The 22,400-nt window shown below is 37.0% G+C and overlaps 1 protein-coding gene across 2 annotated transcripts in view; it reads left to right on the top strand.

The window, feature by feature from the left end:
* The first annotated feature begins 466 nt into the window (after positions 1-466).
* Positions 467-22,400, top strand: part of LOC121419746 (N-acetylated-alpha-linked acidic dipeptidase 2-like) — a 36,058-nt gene continuing 14,124 nt past the window's right edge. For both annotated transcript variants that reach the window (XM_041614213.1, XM_041614206.1), the window contains exons 1-6: positions 467-572; positions 14,881-15,113; positions 17,731-17,890; positions 18,497-18,631; positions 19,599-19,727; positions 21,484-21,664. In XM_041614213.1, coding sequence (XP_041470147.1) covers positions 14,911-15,113; positions 17,731-17,890; positions 18,497-18,631; positions 19,599-19,727; positions 21,484-21,664 — 808 coding nt within the window. In that variant the 5' untranslated portion in view covers positions 467-572; positions 14,881-14,910. The remainder of the gene's footprint in view (positions 573-14,880; positions 15,114-17,730; positions 17,891-18,496; positions 18,632-19,598; positions 19,728-21,483; positions 21,665-22,400) is intronic.

Raw genomic sequence — 22,400 nt, 5'->3', positions numbered from 1 at the left:
CCACTGTCGGGGTGTTCGTCATCTCATATGGGGCCCAAGTATTAGCTACCTTCAAAATGTGTTCAATTCAGTGCCTATTGTCTCGGACGTTTGCTTACTTATTCCAGTATATCCTTTCATGGTGGGCAATCTAATTATCATCCATGCTTTAATCTTAATAAATTTATCGAGGCAATTATGGTTTATAACGACAAACAATTTTTTTTATGTCTGTATCCTTTTTTCTTTTATATCATTTTATATCCATATCCCCTTGCAGATGCATGACAACACCCTTTTTTTTTCAAAGCCATGGAACGAAACGTGGGGTATTTTTTCTCTATGAATCTGAACTGAGGAACATAAACTCGATTAACCTTTAGACCCTAATAAATAGTGTAACGTCTCCACCCCATCCTAGCTTTCTCCGCTCAAAGTACGCAGCCGATCAACGCGCGGCAAATAACACAATAAGGTTTATCATTACCTACCTTGCATTTCAATGCTCTACACCTTACTCTAATAGGATTCGATCACCAGAAGCTTATTTCTGGCTACCTTTCAGGCTAACCTATAGCCTGCGTAATTATTGGGTAAGTCAAAATTTTCATTGCTTAATTAAATGTTGTAATGGTGATGAGAAAAATTGAATCTGTTTTTTCTTTACATTGTATGTATTCTTTGTGATTTCGAAAGATATGTTTTCTCTATTACCCTTTTCTGAGGTCTCAAATGATATCTGCGGAAGGTGTCTTGAGAAAATTAAAGAATCGAGGCCCTTGTAGAAATACTTTGGAGTAGATTTTCAAGGTAGAGCACCGGAACACGTAGTATCTACCGGAAGACGTGAATTCAACATATGCCAATAATTTATAGCAATACTGATCTTCCCTTTGTTATCGGGGTCTTTTTAGGGAGTTGGGAGGGATGATAAACTGTATTGTGTACCAGCTAGCAATGAGTTTGACCAAATATGACGGAATTCAATGAAATATTGAACACAAGCCTACTTGAGGGGTGGGGTGACAGATTTTTCATGGAATTTTTGCCTCTCTTGCTAATCTTTGCCAGGTAAAGCCACAGATCGTGAATGTATAATTAGATATCTTAAGTCTACCATCATGAATATACAGTCTGGTTTATTCATATTCAAAGCCCATTTCCCTTTTTTCTCTAGCAAAGTAGTAATGAGTACTCTACGTTTGGTGTTACAAAATCATCAATTTCATTTTTGCATATCTTTGAATATAGAAATCAAAGTTCGCCCTTGGATCAATAATCTAAGTCTAAATTTGGACAGGTCTTAGTCATGTATATATCTATATATTCAGTTAGCGTAAGCAAATTTGTTTTGTTAGATTTATTGCTCGCTATTTTTGAATAAAAAAATCGATATGAATTTTGTTTTGTTGAAGTTCCCCGTTGAATAGATTTTGGAAACATGATTTCATTCAATGGATTGATTATAAGACGCTCAGTTTAGCACTGTTTCCCATGGGAATGTCACAGTGGATCTTGCAGTGATTACAATCCATCTAGGTCTCGTTGCAGAAAGATTTGCATTTAAATGCAACTCAAGAAGTCAAGCGCAAGTTCTGAACACGTGCATGTGTGATTGGTAGAAAAGCAAACTACGTTAGATTATTTTTTCGTTACGATTGATTGTAACTGTTTCTGTAACGGATCCCTGACCTTGAACTCTAACGTAGGCCTTTTTTTCTGCTTGAGGTAAATACAAGTTTCCGTCCTGAATGAAAGTACCGGAGTGTTTATCGGTAATTAGGACATTTTAGCTTTCACATCGCAGTCGCTTTCTATGAAGCAGGGAATCTTTCGTCAAAAGCTCTTCACAACAAAGCAGCCTTTGTCGATAATCGGTGTCGTCCTGGAGCCCCCCCCCCCTTCTTATTATTTTTCTTCTTCTTCTTCCACTTCTTCTTCGTCTCCTTCTTCTTCTTCTTCTCCTTCTTCTTCTACTTCTTCTTCTCACATGGTAGTTATGTCACGTAAAGGGATTTCTTTGAGCTGCAACTTCCCACAGTCGAAGGGGGGTCCTCCATTGCCGATTTGCGTGCAGGGGATGGATGCTGTCCCCTTCTCTGTTCGACCCTAGTCTGAATCGTGTTACAATTGGTGTAAAGGGATTGATCTTTTGTTATTTTTAGGCTGTTTCAATTGCTTATTTTTATTGATTGTACATGTATTGTTTTTCTTTGTATCTGTATGAACGCACCATATTCAATGAATGCGTCCGATTTATAGGAATCTGTTCAAGTAAATAAATTAATTAATTGATTAATTAATAAATTAATAAGTAAATGAATGAATAAAATAATAAATTAATCAACTAATTAATAAATAAAGAAACAAACAAACAAATAAATAAATAAATAAATGAATAACTAAAATAGAATAAATGAATAATTTCAATAAAATAATAAATAAAATAGAATAAATAAATAATTTAAATAAAATAATAAATAGATAAAATAAATAATAAATAGATAAATAATAAATAAATAAATAAATAATGAATAAATAAATAATGAATAAATAAATATTTGCATTTTGTTGGTTCGGTCCGAATCTTTAGACGATGTGCTGTCCCGGTCCACCAACCTTCGACAATAACCTCTAATCTGTTCATTGTGATTTGACGGGTATTTCAATAGATTATTAACGTTGCAGAAAGCGTCTCGGAAGTGGATGCTAAAAATACGTTAATGATGTGTTACAAAAGGCTGGGATTTAACGCCTTATTCGCAACCACGACAGGTCTTCCATTATGATATCTTCGCTGTCAATCCGGAGAGTGTTTTTAAAACAGTTGGCTGTCAGGCGAATAATATGGGCGTGAACATGGGGAAATATGAGTTCTTGATTGTCTGCATGTGACGATGATTTTCACATCGATATAGACCATATAAACGCACATGTTCATAGGCCTGTAAGAAGGATAAACGGTTGCATGCGATGACCTCCTCACTTCCGACTATAAGTTCAAACCCAGATGTATAACGTGCAAATTACATGTACAAACAGAGATTGTACATGTTTTATGAGGGTGTGATCAGTCTCTTTAAATGTATAAATCGAAACCTTCAGAAAAGTTGGTTAAAGAATCAGTTATTGGATAATGAATGTCTCTTCCTTTGTAATATCATTAAATGGCACCATTGCTTTCAAAACGGCGCGATTTCGAAGTTTAAATAAAGTATGTATTGAACTCCATTTGTAAGAGTTGTCTTGCTGATTATCTCTTTTAAAATATAAACATATTTTTTGTAAAAATACACTTTTGCAAAAAAAAATCTAAATCTAGAGAGGCAAGCTACAGCTTGAAACGATGATTAGAACCATGGAAAACTCATCTTTCAAGTTCCTTTTTAGAGGTCCAAGTATCAAGAAAAGAATACATTTGCTCAAGATTTGATGATAATGATAATTAAAATAATGAAAATGACTTCTTTTCGGCAGTCTTCTACATAACCAACATGTTATACATGTATAAACTGGCGGCTGTATCGTGTGTACATTGTGAACTCATTGTTTGATTAATTTTATTGCTTTGAACTATGCATACTATGTTACTTGAATTATATATGTTTGTTGTATATGGAAATACACGAAATGAATAATAGCAATAATATCAATAATAGTGATAGTAATGAAAATCATAATTATGATGATAATACAATAAGAGGATAAACACCTGCCTAGAACTTGAACAAAGCTGTATGATCGGAGTATACGCATTGAGAACCTGTTGCAGGTCTGTTAATCTGTTAATATTTGATAGGTGTTCACCAAATTTATTATTTCTCTAAATTTTCCTGCTGTTATTAAACCACACCCACCGTTAGGTCAGACATCTCATCTCTTTTAATGATAGGACGATGATGATTTTTTTTCTTATTTCATTTATTTGATCAAGAGCAGTATCTACTACCACCACTGGCGTATTGATGGAGGCGTGGGGCCAAAAAAAAAGTTTAACATTAAGCAAAAAAAAAAGAGAAATATAGGATAGGAAAAAGATGACATCTATGAATATTTCTAAAATTTGTCAAAAATATATCAAAACACATATTTTTGTATTGAGGTCGAATGATTTCTCGCTCGCTTCTCTCGCTCGCTTCCCCCCCCATACGCCATGTCTGACCCATTCATTTTGGTACATTACACTATCACTTGTGAACAATATTCAGAAACATATTTCCTATCTGATTTATCATCACTGGTGTGGACACTTCAGTCATATCGGAGAGAATTTAGTCACCTCGAGTGGATAGGCCATTGACTGATTGTGTTATCTCTATTTGCAAATATATTGATCGTTAAGTCGAAGTGCGCACAACAGTGGTGCTATATCATGTTGATACGGAAGGATTTTCAAGATAAGTATTACGCACGTAGAAGGGCATAATGGGGGTTTTGCCCCCCCCCCCCCTTACCTCCCCACCAAAAAAATAATCTTTGACCAAGAAGACAAGATAAAGGAAAGGGAAGAAAAAAGGAAAAGTATGATTTCATCTTTAATATGTTGATATCTATCCTAAATTTAGAATTGTTTTTTTTTTGCTCGCTGGCGACTTATACCTTTACGCCACGGTGACCCTCAAAATCTTTGACCATTACGCCACAACTCGGATCTATTCCAAGCTATTCATATTCATTTTGTGTTGAAATCCTCGATGCTTTGTCATTGAATAAGTTCTAATTAATTGCCATAATTGATAATTCGATGATACACGCTAAAATGCAATCATTCTTCCTGCTCTACGAGTCTGTTGTTTTTCTTATCTCTCCCCTTTTCTTTCTTTCTTGCCCTTTTTTTCGATTTCTTAAAAAATTATAGGAAAACCGGTGCCTCCCGATCAATTTAGCTAAGCCAGCCTGTAACCTGGCTCGTAGCATGGTTGGGGCACGAACTAAAATTGGGAATTACTTGCTGAACGCGCAGAGCGCGCTTGATAACCAATTATACTGACCTGAAACATCGACAATTTTTATATGGATAGGAATTTATGAAGAGATGTCTATCTCACTGACTCAAAAACGCGAGAGCAAAGCGCGTGCTTAACATTTTTTTTTTTCAACTTTGTTTACATGTTTGAAAGTGATGAAGGGGATACGTACCTCCGGAAAAAATCAAGGGCGAGCTTAAATTTCATAAGATTTAGACCTAAAACGGGAATTTCGAGGTACTTTTTATAATGTATAACCTTTTTATAATGTATAACCTTTTTATAATGTATAACCTTTTTATAATGTATAACCTTGTACAGGATACCATTTTTAATATATATTCAGACCAGAAAAGATAAATATCATAAGCACTTTTTTATATCATGAACAATATTCACGTATCTCAATAAAATAGAGTCATGATGCTTGGAAGTGTTAGTAGAAATCTTGTTTGTATATCATTTTGAAAGCGTAAAGTTTTCAGTGCCATCGTATCGTCTTGAACCGGATTGTATATTCTCATTAAACAGGCAATTCCTGGTTTCCCTCCCCCCCCCCCCTGCATTCTGGATCCACGTCGCCTATGGTTTTTCGGGGGTGTTTGGTGGGTTGTAGCACGTAATATCATACTCTTCTTCTTCTTCTTCTTCTTCCAGTAGTGTGCATAAACCTCCACGGAGTATCGTCGCACAACAGTTGGTTGTCTATCGGCTAATTAAACGTGTTGCTCGTAGCAAAGCTCGATAAAAATAAGTCCAAAAACGAACGCATATACACTATATACAAATTGTTCTCATATTTTGAGTTAGTTTAAGACGACATCTCTGACTCGTGTCTTGAAGATGTCGATCGATGGTGAGATGACCACATTTTCAGGTAGACCGTTCCACAAACGGATGGTGTTTGGGAAGAACGTATCCTTCAGTAGTGATGTGCGTGATCGTGGGATTAGAAATCTCTTGCTGTGGCCTCTGGTTGGAGTGTTGAGCGGTACCAACTGGTCGTCGGGGATGTCAATCAGATGGTTGGTGATTCGGTACATCATAGTAAGCTTTGACACTGCTCTACGATGTTGCAGGGTCTTCCACTGAAGCGCATCAATCATGGTTGTGACGCTACATCGTCTTGAGTAATTGTTCATCACATAGCGAGCTGCACTCCGTTGCACAGATTCTGTCTTGGAAATGGCTTTGCTGGTGTGGGGATCCCACACACAACTTGCGTACTCCACGATAGGCCGAACAAGTGTGTTGTAACAGGCAGCTTTGGTTTCCTTGGAGCATGACTTACCGGGCAAGTTTCTCCTTAAGAAGCCAAGTGTCTTCATTCCCTTTTTGGTAATGTTGTCAATGTGTCTGTCAAAGGAGAGATCACTCGAAATCTCAACGCCCAAGTACTTGGCAGATTCAACAGGCTTTAGTTCAGTTCCATGGATAGTATATGTATGGCTATGTCGGTCTTTTTTCTTCCGTTTGGAGACATGAAGAACCTGGCATTTCCCGGGATGAAATTCCATTAGCCATTTCCTTTCCCATTCTTGTAGTGCATTTAGATCTTGTTGCAGCTGAACTGCATCATCATGGCTGTTGATGGCCCTATACACCATGGTATCGTCGGCAAAGAGCTTGACATTGGTGCCATCGGAGACACAGTTGGGAAGGTCGTTGATGTAGACCAGGAAAAGGAGCGGCCCAAGTACACTGCCCTGGGGTACACCTGAGGTTACTGGTGCAATGTCGGAACTTTCCCCGTCAATTACTACACGCTGAGTACGGCCATGAAGGAAATTTCTGATCCACGTCAAGAGGCTGCCGGAGAGACCGTAGTACTCTAGCTTACGTAAAAGATGAGGATGGGGCACCTTGTCAAAAGCCTTGGCAAAAATCAAGCAGAATCACATCAGTCTGGACACATGCGTCGATGTTGCGAGCAAGGTCGTCCACGGTTAGGATCAGCTGGGACTCACAAGATCTTGCCTTCCTGAAGCCATGTTGCACATCAGTGAGAATCTTATGAACATCAAGATGGCCCATTATGGTGCTGTGGATGATATGCTCTAGGATCTTACAGCATATGATGGTCAAAGAGATCGGGCGGTAGTTGGATGGTAAACTCTTGTCCCCTTTCTTATAGATGGGTGTTACATTAGCAGATTTCCATGCCTCTGGTAGAATGCCAGTGTCAATTGATGCTTGGTAAAGAGTGGCAAGAACGGGACCAAGAATATCTGCGAGTTCTTTCAGAAGTCGGGGAGGAATGTTGTCGGGTCCAGATGCTTTGTGTGGGTTTAGTTTCTTAAGGAGTTTGATTATTCCATTTGAAGTGACGTCAATGTGCGATAGGCGGGGGTACGGACTAGGACCAAGGTTGGGGATGGGCTCCCTGTCCTCGTCAACGTTGTTGAAGACTGATGAAAATTGGTCGTTGAGGAGGTTTGCCTTGTCCTTACTGCTGGTGAAAGTTGCGCCAGTTGGTCCACGAAGGGGGGAGATGCCATTACTATCACAGCGCTTGCTTGAGATGTAGCTCCAGAATCTTTTGGGGTTAGATCGAAGATCAGGACAAATGATGTTGTTTATGTATGTCTCGTAGGCCTCCTTACAAGCTTTCTGCGTTTTCCTCTTCAGTGAGATGAATTTCTCCCACATCCGTGCCTTCCTCGGACCAAAGTATGAGCGGGCCTTGTTGTAGGCTCTTTGTTTCTGTCTACTTAACCTCTTAACTTTCCTGTTGACCCAGGGTTGATTGTATCTTTGAGTGGTGAGTTTTGATGGAACATGTTTGTCAAGTATTTCCTGTAATTCTGTTTTAATGGATGACCACATCTCATTTACCGATGAGGACGCGTCGTATTTGCTAAAGAATTCTTCAGCCATCCTTTCACCTCCTTTACGGACACCCTCCATGTTGGCCTTGTCCCACAGATAGATCTTGCGTTTGGCAGGTTTGCGTCTGCGTGGTATGATGTCGGTATTGATACACACGATGTCATGGTCACCAATTCCAGGCATCGACTGACAATTGTTGATGAAGGCTGGTCTATTTGTCAGGAACAGGTCGAGAGTATGTTCCAGTCTAGTGGGAAAGGTGACAATCTGCTCAAGACCTGCTTCGACGATTGTAGTGAAGATGTCATTATTCACTGATTGCGTGTTGCGGTGGCCAGTGACCACATAGTCACTCCAGTCGATGTCTGGTAAATTGAAGTCTCCTCCAATCCATAAGACAGACTTTCTGTGTTGTTGAGCCACATTTCTTATGTTGGTGCAGAGACTCTCCATGTAGTCATTCCGAGAGCTTGGTGGTCGGTAGACTGCTCCAACAATGATGGACTCCTTCCGACTCCTGTTGGCTGTAATATTAAGCTCGATAAACAGTGCTTCACAGTCATCTGCAGTGTGAAGATGTTTTGCATCAAAACTCCTGGAGATAGCGACTGCTACACCTCCATAGCCATCTGATCGATCTCTTCTGAAAAGCTCATAATGCAGACCTTGTGGTAAGATCTCACTGCTCAGGATGTTCGAGTTCAGCCATGTTTCAGTAAGGATTATGATGTCGGGCTTTGCTGTTTCAATGATTATCCAAAATTCGGCCAGTTTATTCTTGATGCTTTGACAGTTAATTACTAACACACTAATGTTTTTCTGTTGAGCACTCATGGGCACCGTGTCTGGGGCATCTGGTAGCGGTGTTGAACAGGCCTGGGGATGACCAGGTACAGGACTCTCTCTACCGGAGTTCACCGAGTCTAAGATGCTGTCAGGTATTGAAGATTCAAAGAGACTTGAATGGAATTGAGGTAAACCGCATGAGCAACATATCCAGTCTGCGTTGAATTTTTCCAAGGCATTGAAGACCGCGGTACTGATATTGACACAATTCTTGTGGTACCATATACCACAGCTATTACAAGCAATAGCTGGCGCCTTCCAGGTGACAGACCTATCACAGATGCCACACGGAAACTTTGGTTTGGGTAGCATTATCGAAAATACAATAATAAGGCAGAGAAAGATGTAGCGAAGCAACATATTAGCAATGAGGTCATAGGCATAATGGAAGAGTTTGGTATAGTCTATAGACAAGGATATGGCGACGATGTTGTTGATGATGACGATAATGACGGATGTTTTCACGTATCCAGTTAATTTGATGAAGCATTAAAAGTTTAACATGAAGATGAATAAATGGAAAGATCTTACTTGATAGTTGATCTCTTTTGGCAGAAACGTCTTTGAAATCGTCATGCAGAAACACGATGATAAGTTGCCTTCATAATACTAGGTCCAAGTTGCTAAAAATAGAGGATATGGGCCATTGACAGGAAGAATTCCATTATGACGTCACTGACAACAGGTGTCGATGTCCGCGTAAATCCAGACACACACATGAGCGCAGGTGTTGATGCAGTGGGCGCAGAGATGATCCCCGCGTAGCGCATGCCCGTTGTCAAAGCAATTTACGCGAAAGAAGATGCAAATATTGAAGAAAAATCTCTCTAAAAACTGAAATTTTACGACGAATTCGACGTTTTAACACTTTTGATGATGATAGAAGAATTAAGATAACCGCATATTCATGTTGTACGCAATAAGTCCAGTAGACTGATATAAAAATTATAATGAAACTCGAACGATAACACCAAAATTAAGTCCAAATTAGCGGAGCTCGAACAAAACACGTCTTGTCAGCTTGACAGACAACCAACCAACTACTCTAGTCACAACCAGCCTTTACAACAACAAGCATTTACATTATAAATGAATCTGTTTGCATTAGTAAATATGTTTGTCATCTTGAACACTCATAGTGGGAGAGAAATACAGGAAGGGGTTTACACATTGGTTATGAACAAAATGTATTTTTTATCAAATTGGGAAAAAAATCTTTCTAGTATTTCATCTTTAATCCCCCTCCCGCTCTCTTCTGTTCCTTTTTTTGCCGGTCGCTGGGAGGGAGGGGGGCACGTGCTTCCCCTCCCGTAGTTGAGCCACTGAGTTCAACCTTGTGAGATGGTCTAAATAAGCCTTTTGAATACAACACACTACAAATGTGTGTCATTTTAATTCAATCCGTTAAAACATTTCAATTGAACCCTTGCGTAATGAGCCAAATAAGTTGAGGAGGCCAGATATGACGTATCGGGCGAAAAAAATTTTTTTTTAGTTTTAAGCAAGACAAATTTTTGAGATTTTTATTACAAATATTCAAGTTTGTGATAGATTTTACATAATCTTTAGAAAATAACATATTACACCCTTCTCTCTTTTCTTTTCTTTTCTTGGTCTTTATTGTTACCTCTTTTGGGAGGATGGGGGTAAGCGTCCGGCGTCCCTTAGGCCCATCCCCCTTAACTGTACGCCACTGAGGGAACCGTGATCATTCCACGATCACGGACGCAATATCTTACAGAGAGTACGTAGGAGTGATGCCTTGCCTCGAAAAATTTGTTTTGGCCAGTGACGTATTGGAAAAAAAAATTGAGGGAGCCAGATATGGCGTATGGCGGAATAAAAAAAACGACCGAGAAGAAATTCGACCTCGTTTATACAAAAGGAAAATATTTGTGATAGATTTCAAGAAATTAAACAATATATCTCATCTTTATTCCTTTCCTTGTCTTTATTTGTCCTCTTTCTCGGCTGTGTATGTTTTGGGAATCCAAGCTGCCCCCCCCCCCCTCCTCGATCGGCGCCATGCAAGTACCCCATCCTGTCGGCGATTCTGTAACATTGGAATGTTGAAATGTACTCCCAGTATTATTGAATATTCACCACAATTTTAACCTAAATTTTATTTATTCATTTGATTTATTTATTCATTCATTTATTTTTTCATTTATTACTTTATATATTTCTTTCTTTTTCTTCATTTCTTTATTTGTTATTAAAATATCTTTTTGCAGGAAAAGATGCTCAGATTAACTGTCTTCACCATGGTCCTGATAACATAAAAATAACAACAGTATAAAAGATATAAGTCAGGTTCTACAGATGTAATGAATTGACTACGTTAAAATCGGAAAAATTTGAGTTAAATAAATCTTTCAACATAACATGATAAATTTACGAGGAATCGGTGAAACTAGAAAGGTTTAACTATGATACTAGATGATAGAATTACAGTAAAATAGAAAATAACGAGTATGATACCATTATATTAAAATTTCACTTAACTTTTGAAGGAAATTAGTCAGATGGGCATTAAGATTATATTATACACCAGCATTAGACATTTCCTGGCGCTTTTGAAAATGATTATTTCCCACCTGGTTTGTTTCTATTTGTCTTAGCGTGATCACATGGGTGGAATATGAATGTCCAAGTCTTGAATCGCATTGATTAAACTGAAATGCGAATGGCATCCTCCTTGTAATCTATCAAGGAACCTAAACTTGAAAATAGACGCTATGATAAAGGTCAAGTGACACCTAATATCAACGTAACCATTTCATGCTCGCTTTAATCATTTCTTTGTCAGCCTAATTTTGCTCTTCCTATTACGTATGTTTAATTATTAATCATATTTTCTAACTACAACATCGTGCAGCTGCAGTGACTCAAGTAATATAACGTTAGATTAATTTTGGATATTACACAATTTCAAGGATTTGTCATAAATCCACATCGGCAATTTATAATGACCAGCAGAACATTCGATGTATTTCTAATCCTAAGGATTATCTTTTGCATCTCAAATAAAATATGTTGGCTTAAATTAAACTAATTTGGCTTTAAATTCAAATCTATACAATTGTTTAAGGCTAAATTCAATTTTTGACTGATCACTATTCACAGCCGATCTTGATTTATTTAAGAATCATTGAAATCGAATGCGCCATAATCATGAGGCCATTATCATTCAATTGTGCATCAGGCTCTCGTATAAAAAAAGTTAGCGATTGATCGCTAAATGAAATGGCCTATCAAGATCATCCTTGTATGTGCACTTCGTTCAGTAGACTGACAAGGAACCAATCAAAATTGCTCTTTCAAATTAGAAATCAATCGCTAACCTATGTGTCATGGTCCGGTAAAGCGGAGATCTGCGGACCACCACAATTATTAAAGGGAAATTCATCCTAGCATGATATTGGTCTAATGTAAACCAAACGAAGGAAGGAAGGAAATGAATATGAATACATTTTTTGTGGATTTTTAAAAATCTTTCTTTTGTGAAGTAATATGTGAGCAGCTCCCTCATTCGCCATGTGACATTATAAATTACATATATGAGAAAACTGAGATTGATTTTACTTCTCCATTCATTATAGTATAATGTTGATAATGGTATATTTACCCAGTTTACTTCAGTTCCGAAAACCGTTCTCCCAGCGGGCCCTGCTATTATTAATACCCGGCTAAGCTAGGCTACCTATTCAGGTGCACACAGCTTTTTAAGGAATTACTTCCTGCCGGTACCCATTTACCTCACCTGGGCCGAGTGCAGCACACTGTGGGTGAATTCCTTGCTGAAGGAAATTATTACGCCATCGCTGTGATTTGAACCCACGACCTTCTGTTTCAAAGTCCGGAGACTAATCCACTGGGCCACGACGCTCCACAGTAATAGCTCTATGGTATTATAGTATCAGTAACAACATTTTGAACCCGGTTCTATATTGAAAAAAAACCCTCAAGTATATATACATTACTTATCATATTAAGCAAACAGTATATGTACAGACATCCGTTATGTTGCTTGGAACGAAATATCGATGGCAGAATTGTAATGTTTGATATACTGAACGCAGTCCGAATCAAATTCACTTAAAAAAGAACTACAGAATGGGAACAACAAAGTTAGCATTTTTTTAATTATTTAATTTTGTTTCTGGGGGAATTTAAAGAAAGAGGAACTCAAAATCAATGAGAAGTTGTTTTATTGCTCCAAAGAGCAGTCCTTGGAACGTTACACAGCCTGCTCACCAATTCGTGATTAATAATCTCGTGGAGATCTTATTATTTTTAAGTCATAACTTCCTTATTCTTGGTTACTTCAAACGTTCGCTATTCGTTTTTTTTTTCTTCATATTAAAAACCTGAAATATCAATGTCGGATTCCAGCACTTTATATAATATTGACCATTCCATCCTGACCCCTGTATTTTGTACCTAACATACATGATTAGACAATAAATGTAGATCCATTAGTCCAAAGGTATGTCATCATTGTATCTTTGCTGTGGTATGATATTGCTGGATTTGAATACAACGCCTGTAAAATTCATTTGGTCAAACTCCTTATCTGCGTGTATATTCCCGGTCATTGTCCAGACAACTCCAAATATGACGTCAATATCAATAATGTTGTCATTAATAGTTCATGACATATGATCAGGGGTAATGTCCGACAATATAACTATACTGTATAATGTTAGAAATCATCTGGGTTCAACCGGTTTATATAATTCGTGAAATACTAATATAAAAGAAGAGGCTGTATCATTCTCAAGGCGGCCTAAATGAACCAAACAGCCGATCCCAATCTTATCACGTCTTTACGTGCATTCTTCAAAATAGTGTATAAAGTTGATGATGAGTTTCAATCATAATTGTATCAATGGGAATACATTCAAGTTTTTGCGACAATAAACAACTTTTTTTTTAAAGGCGTGAATAAAAAAGTGATGTGTCGAACACAAAAATGAGAAACCCAAATAACTCACAATAAAACTACTTTTTATGACATTGTAGTGATATTGGAAAATGGTCATAAAGAGAGTCAATTTCTTAAAATTCGGTGAAGGGTCATTCGTACTGATTAGGGTAAGACCCATGTAAGTATAAAGAGAAGAATTTCACCCCTTCAAAATGGGATGATTTAGATGAAATAATAGAAATCAATGATGGTGATGATGATGATGATAATAGTAATAGCTGGATTAATATAGTGCTTTTTACTTGAGAATACAAATCAAACAGCCTATCAAATGTGAAAATTTCAATCAGAATAGGATAGGATATCAAAGAGTCGTGAAATAATCAAACATATTTATTTTCAAATAATCGTTTCCATTACTTTTAGGGTTGTCCTTTATTTTATTTCGGTGACAAATCGACACTGGTTTTACATAGCAAAAACCGAAGTTTTGCCTTCTCCCCCAAAGTGAACTACTTATATGGAAAAAGACCCCAAAAAATTATAAAACATTCCACTACGTCTATATCTTCTCCGTCTTAAAGGACAAGTCCAGCCCAACAAAAAGTTGATTTGAATAAAAAGAGAAAAATTCCAACAAGCATAACACTGAAAATTTCATCAAAATCGGATGTAAAATAAGAAAGTTTTAACATTTTTAAGTTTCGCTTAATTTCACAAAACAGTATGCACATCCTGGCTGGTGTGCAAATGAGGAGACTATGACATCATCCACTCAATATTTATTTTGTATTTTATTATATGAAATATGAAATATTCTTATTTTCTCCTCATTTTCAAGTAATACAACGATTAATTCCTACCTGAACATGTGGAATTAGCACTGTTTGATACTATATGGTTCTGTCAAGTTGGTTCTTATTGTCAAATCTGTAAAAAATATTAAATATTGTATAATTAAAACAATGAAAAACAAAAGAAATAGTGAGTGATGGACATTATCGACTGACTCACCTAGTTGTGCATTATCACTCTTTTGTGAAAATAAGCGAAAGTTTAAAATGTCATAACTTTCTTATTTAACATCCGATTTTGATGAAATTTTCAGCACTATGCTTGCTAGTTTTTTTTTCTCTCTATTTAAGTCAGCATTTTTCTGGGGTGGACTTGATCTTTAATATTCGCATGCCTTGTGATAAAATATTGCCTCATGCAACTATAAAGTGATATGGGGATTTTGCCCTCCCAAATAGTATTATATATTTCGACTTAATGCATTATAATTAATAACTTAACCCCTGTACTCTCTTTGTTGTTGTTTTTTCCTAGTTATCGTCTCAATAGGAAGCACAGACAAGGATGGGAAACGAGAGAGTGGTCTTAGCAGTCGCTGTGAGTGCAGCGATTGCCGTGGGAATCGGAGTCGGTGTTCTAATCGGGTGGTACTCGGGTCCCGATCGAGTGACGAATACATACGAGAATGCCCGAAGAGAGGCCAATGAAGCAATTTCGAGTAAGCTCATAAACGAAATGAATGGTCAGAACTGCAAGGACGTGTTATGGTAGGTAATGTAGATATGACAGAAAACTTGTTAAAGTTTATTTTTTTTATTCATTTTGTCCACACTCATTGAATTCTTAATGTATCCCAGTGACTTCAATTCTTTGTTGATGATAATGATACAGTTCATTTCATTCAATTTTATTTTAAAAAAAGTAACATTAACATGAACAGTATGCATCCATTGACATGACATATAAATTGTTACGATGTAACATTATTGTTATAGTCAATATGATATGACAATAAAAACGGAAATTTGACAGCTATACAGTGCGTCCAAGAAAAATGCCCACTGACATATGGCTGTAGTAATACCAAAATGTAGTATTTTCAATCAAATGCACGTGAGCAGAAAGGTTATTTCATTATCTAACTTCCTTCAAAATTTCATTGGTCTCGCTTCAGCGGTTTTGAATACACACCCTGTTACGCAAAAGTGGTGCATTTCAGGTGCATTTCAAGTGGTGCAATTCGAAGTTTGCAACACTGCTGTATTTCTGCATTTTCTTTAACACGTTAACCCCGGCACTTTAACATCGAGGATTTGAGCATTTCCCTGGCCAATCCAGGCTCATCAAATCATAAACTTGAGCATGTGCAGAAGGGTACTAACCATAAAAAAATGATTGTTTTGATGGTTAATGTTTTAATAATATGAATGATAGATAAGTACAATTAGCTGAACAATGAAGAGCAAACCACAAGTGCATCACACTTTGCGAAAGCGAACATTACTTGTGAAAATTGATATTTTTTCTTTCAAAAGGGCACAGTGAATTCATTTGAGCCCATTTGATAATGATAAAAAGGGAATGAAATTAAGAATGCATTATTGTTGTAATTAGGCATGAAACACATAATGTTTTGTCTCTATCATTGTGCATCTCCCATTATCAAACTTGAAATGAATTGTCAAGTACTCTTGTTGCCCTTCTTAAAGGGGAATGAAACCTTTGGAACAAGTAGGATCGTGTCGAAACAGAAAAATAAAAGAATAAGAACAAAGAAAGTTTGAGAAAAATCGGACAGATAATGAGAAAGTTATGAACATTTGAATATTGCAATCACTAATGCTATGGAGATCCTCCAATCAGCAATGCGAGAAGGATGTGTGATGTCACATGTGAACAACTTTCCCTTTAATGGACTATAAAATACCCCCAAAATGTCTCTTTTTGCTTTTTCTTATGGTGATACAAACTCTTTATCCATGAAGTATTCTTTAAAATTCTGTATTAGAAAGAACACATAATCTACGGATAGATGTGATAGAATAGACAATTTAAGTAATGGGGAGAGTTGTTCACAAGTGACATCACACATCTTTGCCGCATTGCCAATTTGAGGATCTCCCTAGCATTAGTGATCGCAATATTCAAAATATTGGTACCCAGCATGATCACTACCTTGAAAATGCACTGAAGGCTGCTTGAGCTAAAATTGGGGCAATGGTAATAACAAGGCAACTCTAAATAGATTATTTCTCGAGAGTTGGCGCAATATAATTTCCTATTATTATCATTAATATTATATTTCTGTACATACATATTTATACTCCTTGTTTTTAGAGATGGAATGATAAACTGAACTCGAAATTATCGTCCCTTTTTTATTCCCTCTGTCACTGTTAAAACACCAGTTTATAACCAATTAGGAGTTGTTAACACTGACTAGTGTTGTTTAAACATGTTGAACGTGTGTGAGCTCATAAGCTACACAAACAGATGTTTCAACGTTTCCCTTTTAATTTACTGCATGGATATATAGCTGACGGGCTGGTGTTAAAGATAAATGGTACTTGTAATAATATTTTCGAAATGGGTGTGTAGAGAATCCAATCAAATGACCATCCAATTGTATGTATATGGGGGGTCTTCGTGAAATAAAAAAATATATGTGCCAAAGGATTCTGAAAGAATTTCTTTAATGCTAAGCAATTAGCAAAACCAAGTATGAATTCCCAGCCCGATGTCGTGTGTTTTTTTCCAAACAATTTCAGTACAATGTCCCACCTGTGCATATTTATGTCGGTGATCTTCGGTATAATTGATTTTCAGCTTAAATCTATCATGGTTTCACAGAGTTCAATCAATGTAAGTGTTCCACATCTACTCTAGATCTAAGGTGACAACCTTTACAGACGATCACATGATGCAATCAGTGTTTACTCAAACTACTTTCATTGGCATCATTTTGCAATCACAACGCAGACGCGTTCTACAACGCACCAATTCCTTTGAAAATACAATTCAAATCACCGTGGACAGCTGGGAGGTTTTAGTCGAAAGTTGGTGGACCGGGACAGCAGATCGTCCGAGGATTCGGACCGGACGAAAAAAATGCAAATATGTCCTTTGTCTAGATTCAAGGACGACACGGCTGTTTGGTCAGTTAAGATATTTTGACAATATGTTTTCTGCGTTATAGAAAGCGTCTACGTAGTGATTGCGAAAATACCCTATTATCTAACACCGTGGTTTGTTTTATGTAATTATCGTACCCCCGCATCCTAACTTTCCCTCACACCCTCCTTCTCCCTCCCCCCCCCCAAGTTCCTGAATTCGACAATGTCTCTTTTCATGTTGTTTTTTTTACTTATCTGTCTTATACAAAAGGGCATTGACACGAGACCCCCACGTTGCAGGAACGCCACAGAACAAGAAACTAGCTGACGACATCCTGGCTAATTGGACAAGCTATGGATTTGAAGCGAATATATACGCTTACAACGTCTTACTCTCATTTCCATCAACGGTAGAGGGAGAAGACAACGTGGTATGTCTTTTCTTCCAAATCTAAGAGACTTTTTAAAGTTGTTTTTCTCAATCGTACGTGGACTGAAAACTATTATACTGAACAAAAGAGGAGATGCAAACTTTAAAATAATAAAAAAGGTGTCTTTTATTATTAGGTTAGGATAAATCAGTGATGATCCTCAGTTTTATTCATTCTTGGATTCAGTTTTGATTAATTTGTATATCGATTCATTATTTGTATATCGATTCAATATAGCAGTGTTGAAATTTATCTGGCTACCAATTGTTGTTTTATTAATTCATCAATTTTATTTATTCATCCATCCATCCATTTATTTATTTCTTATTCATTCATTCTCGTTCTTTAATTTGAATTGAGTTTTTATGATTCAGTTTAACTATTTTATTCATTTAAACATACATGTACTAATTCATTCATTTGCTAGTTCCCTAAAGTGTCTTTATAAAATTCAAAATTTCTTCACAACAGCATAACATTTTCTGTACTTTTTCCAGTCCTTTTTTATATGAATTCATAGATATGGATTCAGCTATATACGTTCATGTATATTAAGATCTGTACTCATGGAATAAATACATATCTACAACTCGTCATCCCATACAGATCCGAGTCTTGAACGGGAGCGATGTGATCTTCGAGAGTCAGTTAAAAGAGGCTCCACTAGACGAGCTATCCCGGGAAAAAGAGGACCTTATTCTACCTCCCTTCAACGCTTATTCTGCCTCGGGCGTACACTCGGTATGGTTACGTTGTCATGGTGATGAGGAGAATAATGATGATTATGAAATTATGATGGTGGTGATGATGATGGTTGTGGTGGTGGTAGTGATGGTGGTGGTGGTGGTAATGGCAATGATGACGATAGTGATGGTGACGGTAATGATCATGATTATGGTGATGATGATGATGAAGATGATGACGATGATGATGATGATGGTGGTGGTGGTGGTAGTGGTGGTGGTGGTGGTGGTGATGATGATACTAATAATAATAATATTAAAGGTAAATGCTAGTTTTGGTAACGATATCAAAATGAGTTCGTACAGAATCCAATGAAATGACCACCAAAGTGTCTGTTTGTATAAATAAAACGCATGTGCCAAAGAATTCTGGAAGAAATTGTGTAATTGCTGAGAAATCAGCAAATAAGCACAGGAATCGGGTAGGGCGTCGGGCCCGACGCCCTAAGCAATAATTATACATTGTCCCACGTGCGCTTATCTGTGTTGGGGATCTCCGGTGTGAACATTTTTCAGCGTAGATTTCAAGATTTCACAACGTTCAGTTAATGTAACTGTACCAGATCTAGATCCTCGATGATATACTGACAATTAAGCCTTGTTTTACAGACTTTCTCACGAAATCAGTGTTTACTGCAACTACTGGAATTTCTCTTTAATTATAATTACAATGATAATAATAATGACGATGACATTATAACAATAATAAAGTTCCCCATTATATACCATAAGACTTTCAATTCAATTCGGTTCAATGTTTTATTAAATTCAAGCAGTTCTGGAAACATATTGAAAAAAATCACTCCGTCGTTGGAGTATACATACATGTATAGAGCATGAAAGAAACGAAACTATTTCAGACATCGTCAATGAAATTAGAACAAAGAATGCCATTATTTTGATCCTTATTATCTTTAATATTTATCCTTATTTCTATGTTTAGTGTATTTTTATATCGGTTTCAGGGCGATCTTGTGTATGTGAATTATGCTAGACTCGCAGACTTTGAATTTCTGCAAGACCTTAATCCTCCCATCAACCTTACTGGCAAGATCGCTATTGCAAGATATGGGAAATTATACAGAGGAGACAAGGTAAGTTCAATTTAATACAGTGCAAAAACTCCGGTGTTGATTTAACACCAGCCCAGAATCTCTATATGTCCACACCAGAGAAGTGTTAAACAACACCAGTTTCGTTTTGGTCTCACACCAGATAGGTGTTTATACAACACCAATTAGTATTAAAACAGCATCGGTTTGATTCCAAACTGGTGTTGTTTCAATACATCTCTGGTGTGGACATGCAGAGATTCCGGGCTGGTGTTAAATCAACACCGGAGTTTTTGCAGTGTACAATCCTGATTACATGGATTATCCGATTTAAAGCAATTTTGTTATCATCTGTTTGATGTATTCATTTGTGCATTCTTGTTAACTCATTTATAAATTCATTGTTTGATGTCCTTAGGCATATTTATTTGTTCATTCATGTATTCATACATTTAGTCATAAATCATGTATTCATAATCACCATATCTTAATGCAAATGTCGTTAATAACAATTGCTCTAAATGGTAGTTATATGGTGTATATATGTTTTTACCCTCTCCGGAAATATATTGTATCATCATCTCTCTACATTTAAGAGATACTCGTGCTAGTTTTTATGTACTCCAACTACCACAAGTCTGCAATATACAATTTTCAAGTAATTAATCTTAAGAAGTTGAAATTTTGTGTGAATGTCACTCGAGTCACGATGGAATGGCTGTGGAGTAGTTATCAATCAACGAGAGGTTTTATTTTCTCACTCTTCTGCAAGGTTGCAAGATTATCCTCCATAAGGAATATTGAAAGTTTTCATTTCAAACTCCCCCAACAATAGTAGGCATTTCAACATGTTCAATGCATGTAATCCAATATGAATTATTTGGTATATTACACACATTTGCTTGGGCATCAACACACGTAGTAGTATGCTACCATGTTAAACTTTAAACAAAATATTGATAGAAGTATCATTTCGTTTTATGGTAGAAATCATCATATGCCGGTATTCTAAAGTCAAATTTATTTTAGGCAATGGTTTATTTCTCAGCAAAAATTATGGCAAGCTGAAAAGGTCAATATTTTTTCTTACATTGTATATTCCTTAAGTTTACTTTATCCTTTCTAAATGTTTAATGGTTGAGAAAACTGTTTGAGTCATCAATCCCAAACAGTAATCAATTATGAATGATCGGTTATCATAATGAGCATAAAGTTAAATCGGTGTCGGTAAAGATTTGTGTCACAGTTTGCCATACGTACATGTAGTTGAATTCCTCGAGTTCTTATAGTCATTACTGGTGAATATGATGATGTAGATATATTATGTACAGTCATTGCATCAGGCTCCGGTTTTTGGAGTGAGAAAATTATGTGCCCTCTCTTTTGGTAATCATGTCTGCTGTTAGATAAATGAGCCCCCCCCACACACACACACACAATTAAAACATGGATTATCTCAAGATTGTACACAGTGGTACTCAATATTTAAAGTAGTCAGGTTCTGCCAAATGTTTTAGATATTTAGTTGTAAAGTCAGGTGATAATGTATTACATTCAATATAATTTTTTTTTTCTGAGCTCGCCTAACATTTTAGTGTTGTTTACCTTCAACACTCGGCATGAATGAATGAATTAATTCATTCATTAATTAATGCATTTTGTGGTGGGGTTCACCAATTTTTTTTCGCACAACTGTATATAATCATGAATAGTGATTTGATACATTTGTGTATATACATCTATTGTTGTTAATCATCACACACAACATACGATTGCTTTCTAAATAAATTCCATCCAGGCTAAGTTCGCTGCACAGTTTGGAGCAGCAGGTTTGATCCTGTATTCCGACCCCAAGGATTATGCCGTTGAGGGTGCTGAAACCTATCCTGATGGCTTATACCTACCTGGAACTGGAACACAGAGGGGTAGCTGCTTAGATGGTAACGGTGACCCTCTAACCCAAAGCTATCCTGCTATAGGTACGTACGTTTCGCTTAGATTATGGTTATGTGAGTGTTGGGAGGAGGAAAAGTGGGTGTGAGATCTGTGTGCGTTTAGAAGTGAGTATACGTTTATGTGGATGCGTTTATGTGTACGTGTAAAATTCAGTAGGTTAGGGAGGTATTGGGTGTGTGTGAATGTGGGCGTGTATGTATGGGTGTGGGCGTGTGTGGGGGGTGTATGTGTAATATCTTATCAATTTTCGGGAGAGGCAGATGTGTGGTGTGGGTGTGTGATATATGATTCTCATGGGTTTGGTAGCTAGAAGTAGTCATGTGGTGTGGGTGTTTGATATAATATCTTATAGGTTTGATAGAGGCAGACATGTGGTGTGGGTGTTTTATATATGATTCTCATATGTTTGGTAGAGGCAGTCATGTGGTGTGGGTGTTCGATATATGATTCTCATATGTTTGGTAGCTAGAGGCAATCATGTTGTGAGGGTGTTTGATAAATGATTCTCATGGGTTTGGTAGTATATAGAGGCAGTTATGTGGTGTGGGTGTTATATATATGATTCTCATAGGTTTGGTAGAGGCAGTCATGTGGTGTGGGTGTTTGATATATGATTCTCATAGGTTTGGTAGCTAGAAGCAGTCATGTGGTGTGGGTTTTTTGATATATGATTCTCATAGGTTTGGTAGCTAGAAGCAGTCATGTGGTGTGGGTGTTTGATATATGATTCTCATATGTTTGGTAGCTAGAGGCATTCAT

This window comes from Lytechinus variegatus, chromosome 1, assembly GCF_018143015.1.
Source record: "Lytechinus variegatus isolate NC3 chromosome 1, Lvar_3.0, whole genome shotgun sequence".
Taxonomy (NCBI): domain Eukaryota; kingdom Metazoa; phylum Echinodermata; class Echinoidea; order Temnopleuroida; family Toxopneustidae; genus Lytechinus; species Lytechinus variegatus.
The sequence above is the reverse complement of the archived record's forward strand: the minus strand, read 5'-3'. Positions and strand labels throughout refer to the sequence as shown.